The sequence below is a fragment of the Mus pahari genome, unplaced genomic scaffold (assembly GCF_900095145.1).
Source record: "Mus pahari unplaced genomic scaffold, PAHARI_EIJ_v1.1 scaffold_11540_1, whole genome shotgun sequence".
Lineage (NCBI taxonomy): Eukaryota > Metazoa > Chordata > Mammalia > Rodentia > Muridae > Mus > Mus pahari.
This window is the reverse complement of record NW_018392477.1, coordinates 18,519-22,222: the sequence shown is the minus strand read 5'-3', so window position 1 is coordinate 22,222 and position 3,704 is coordinate 18,519. Positions and strand designations below refer to the sequence as shown.

The window sequence follows — 3,704 nt, the reverse complement described above, 5'->3', positions numbered from 1 at the left end:
CGAGGCCCAAGATTGGAGATAAAAGGAAAAAGTCCTCAAAAGTAATGCATGCCTTTTATAAGGTAGAAAGGGATCTTATGATTAATTTTTTTTTCAGTTTTCAAACTCTACATAGACATATGTTTAGGACTTGGGCACCTGGCTTATAGACATGATTCTGCAGGTGATAAAAAGTACATCAGAGCAGACNAAACAGTGGAACATTTCTTGTTTGGATTTTTGTAATATTTGAGGTTTCTTATCTTTTTCTGCTTGATCACTATCAAACAGGGCACATGGATAATATTTTAATATTTTAAACTTTCTTTGATTTATTTAACCTGGTTTCATTAGTTGTGGTTATTTAGATGGAGAAGAAACTCAAAGTTCATTCCAATAAGGAATTCTATTTATTTTCTAACAGAAATATATATCTTTAACCTATTATACTCTTATTAAGGAGAATATATGTTCTTTTTAAAATTTTAATCAGGTTGTTTCCTTTTCCTTTGGCTTCTACTGATTCATATGAGACATTAGTAAATAAGGAGGACCAGAGCAGGAAGAGGAATTCAGAGCCCTAAAGGAGGTAATAAATTTCTAGCACTAACCCTACAGAGATGAGAACATCAGTAGGAAGGAACTCCAAGTCAAGTGTATTTTTGTAGACATTCAAGAGGTTTCTCAACCAGGTATCAGAACCTATAGCAACGCCCAGGAAAGACAACTGTGAGCAATTGTGCTTCACAAATAGGAAATGGTGATCTACTCAAGTTTCATTTGCAGAGTAAAAGTGCAGCAGCCACTGTGGTTTCCTACCATGAACACTTTGAATCTCCCTGAATGCAAATGAAAGAAACGAAGAAAGAAAGTCTAAGTTGCTGGGTTTCCTGATGTCATATACAAAACCAAAATTACTTGATTTCCATGAATTCTTATCTTTTCACCAACAGGCTTAGGGATAATCATATTAACTGAGTTGAGTTTTTGTTGCCACGGCATATTTGGTCTGGAAATGTATAGCAACAGTAGGTTATTGCCGTTGCTCTTGGCTGCCCACCAGATACTGATGTAAAGATTGGACTGCAAAAGACACAAAACATAGAGATCACTTTTGAAACCTCAAAAATGTTAATGAGATTAAATGTTAATTACTAAAAATCTTGGCTTGCTAAAAAGAAGCCCCTGTTTGGATTATTCATAGGTCCCTGTGCATTCCTGAGCCACAACATTAGGTTATCATTGCTGGGATCATTTTAATGAGATTCATAAACTTGTGTCAATTACCTGAAGACATTTGTGGTGGAAAGGCATAAGAGCAATTTGACTCTCTCTGTGTAAAGCATACAACAGAACTACATCTTGGAACTGCTCACCTGTCTGAAGAAACTTTCTGAGAAATCACCTTGTGTTGAATCCCATGGTCTCTGATGTCTACATGTCTGAGTTGGGATTCTTTAAANATGTGAGTGAGGTTAACATAAAGACCCTTATATTATGATATCATTGTATGAATCTTTTGAGAGTATTTATAGATGTTGCAGTCAGAGAGGGGNGATAAGGTAGGGGTTTTCCCAGGAGGGTAACTAGGAAAGGGGATAATAATTGAAATGTAAATAAAGAAAATATCCAATTAAAAAAAGAAAGGATACCTATGCATTTAAGTCAAAAACATAAAATATGGCAAATGAAATAATTGCATAGAAAACATTTTAAGGAAGGAATATAGGTTAGATTTCCATCTGCTTTACTGGATAACATTGAGTGAAAAGCAGTCAAGGCCTGTTGAATCCAAACAGGCTTTCACTCAGCTTTTCTCCTCACTCTTTTCTGGTTTCTGGGAGGGCAACTGTTTACTATTTTCCTGAGGCAGGTGCAAAAACATTGTTATTGTGGCAATGAAGCCAAAAATGAAAGATCAGTGATCTGCAGCCACTCTGCACTTGCCCTCAGCTGCAACCAACAATCTGGAGTTCCTCAGCACCTCTCTCTTACAAATGAATAACATATGTGGCAGCTGGGACACCCCCTAGCAAGAATGTTTTTGTTAGGGTCTGTATCACTGTGGGAGGATCATGTGTATATTGGAAACAGTAATAAACTCCCAAATCCTCAGCCTCCACTCTGCTGATCTTGAGTGTGAAATCAGTCCCTGAACCACTGCCACTGAACCTGTCTGGGACCCCAGAAAATCGGTTGGAAACCTTGTAGATCAGGAGCTTTGGAGATTGGCCTGGCTTCTGCAGGTACCATTCTAAATAGGTGTTTCCACTACTGCTTACAATGCTCTGACTAGACCTGCAAGAGATGGAGGCTTGATCTCCAAGACTGACAGGCAGGGAGACTGGAGTTTGGGTCATCACAACATCACTGCTGGAAACTGAAACAATGAGAGAACAGTACATAGTTACGCTCAAAATTCATGAACATCGTTATGAATTTTTTTTTTATTTCAACTGTGATGTTTATTTCTACACACAATTTTTTATATCCTAAAATTCTCTTCTTACCAAAAACATGAAATGCAAGTGTCAAGACACTTCTAGGCATAACTTAGACCACTCCATGCATCCATGCCATAATCTTCATTATAGCCCATGTTCCCATCTGGAACCTCCCTCTAACAAATATACAACCCAGAGGCCCCACGCTGGAGGATAAGACCCATCTTCCCACACATGGCAGAATATATGTAATGAGCAATGGGATTCAGTGCTCATGCTCCCTATCCAGTCTCCTCCCTCACTTCCCTCTCTCCTCACCAGGAATCCAGAACAACAGCACCAACAGCCTAACAGGCAGCTTCATTTTCAAGAGGGAGCTTGAGGAGACAGCCTGAGAAGACTGATCAGTCACTGAAACAAGACAACTGAGCTTTTATCTCAGCCTAGTAAGGGTGGGACCTCCCTGGGGAGAAATATGCAAAAGCTCCTTTTAGTGATGCAGTATAGAAGGAAGTGTTATACAGACTTGTTATGATTGTAAAATTGACATTAAACCTCTTCTATGTTGTAGACTGCATCGGTGTTCACAGATAAGCACTGGAGATACCAGGAATGTGACTCACACAGGGCTGTCTCCCGAAAAAAAGAAATATATATTTTTCATTCAGACATCTGGGAGTGGATTTTATTAATAACCTGGTAACATTTGCTATCAGTAGGTTAAGGACTCACCTAGATTTCCCAGAACATTTATCCTTGATTCTCTCTCTGTAAAACTTCATCTTTATCTACTTTTCTCAGTCANTTGAACTGATCCTTAGGGAAGATGTCACATGTACTTTGGGAAAGAGTTAAAACATACTTGTGTTTTAGGCTTTATTGTGCACATGGAATTAAGATAAGTGTTACCAGGTATTTTCCCTAAAGTTTTAAAGTATTTATATATGATTAATTCCTATTATCTGACAAAGTGTTTTTCTTAAAAGTGTTTAACTTATCAGGATAGTGAGTTTAAAATTTCCCATTTGTTTTAAAGTGAGTACTTTTGTGAAACTCAGGCATCTGAAGTTTGTTAAAATTTGAATAGTCTAACTCCTAGTAGTTTAGTATGAGTTCCCTTTCCACAAGAATATTAATTTATGTGTTACAGTAAAACTAGAATATGTCTATCTAAAACATATATCTCTTTCAAATTCTGGAAATATTTTTTAAAACATCTACTAGAACATGTACTCCAGATATAAATCTGTTAGGTCCAGGCATATATGTGTTGCCCTCTTA

General features: G+C 37.4%; 1 gene segment (V, D, J or C); it reads right to left on the bottom strand.

The window, feature by feature from the left end:
• Positions 1 to 897: 897 nt before the first annotated feature.
• LOC110315049 lies at positions 898 to 2,823 on the bottom strand (the record flags this gene model as incomplete). The annotated part of the segment is given in 3 exon segments: positions 898 to 1,062; positions 2,043 to 2,359; positions 2,742 to 2,823. Coding segments are annotated over 3 exon segments (528 nt in total), but the record flags the coding sequence as incomplete, so codon positions are not given.
• Between the last annotated feature and the right edge of the window lie 881 nt (positions 2,824 to 3,704).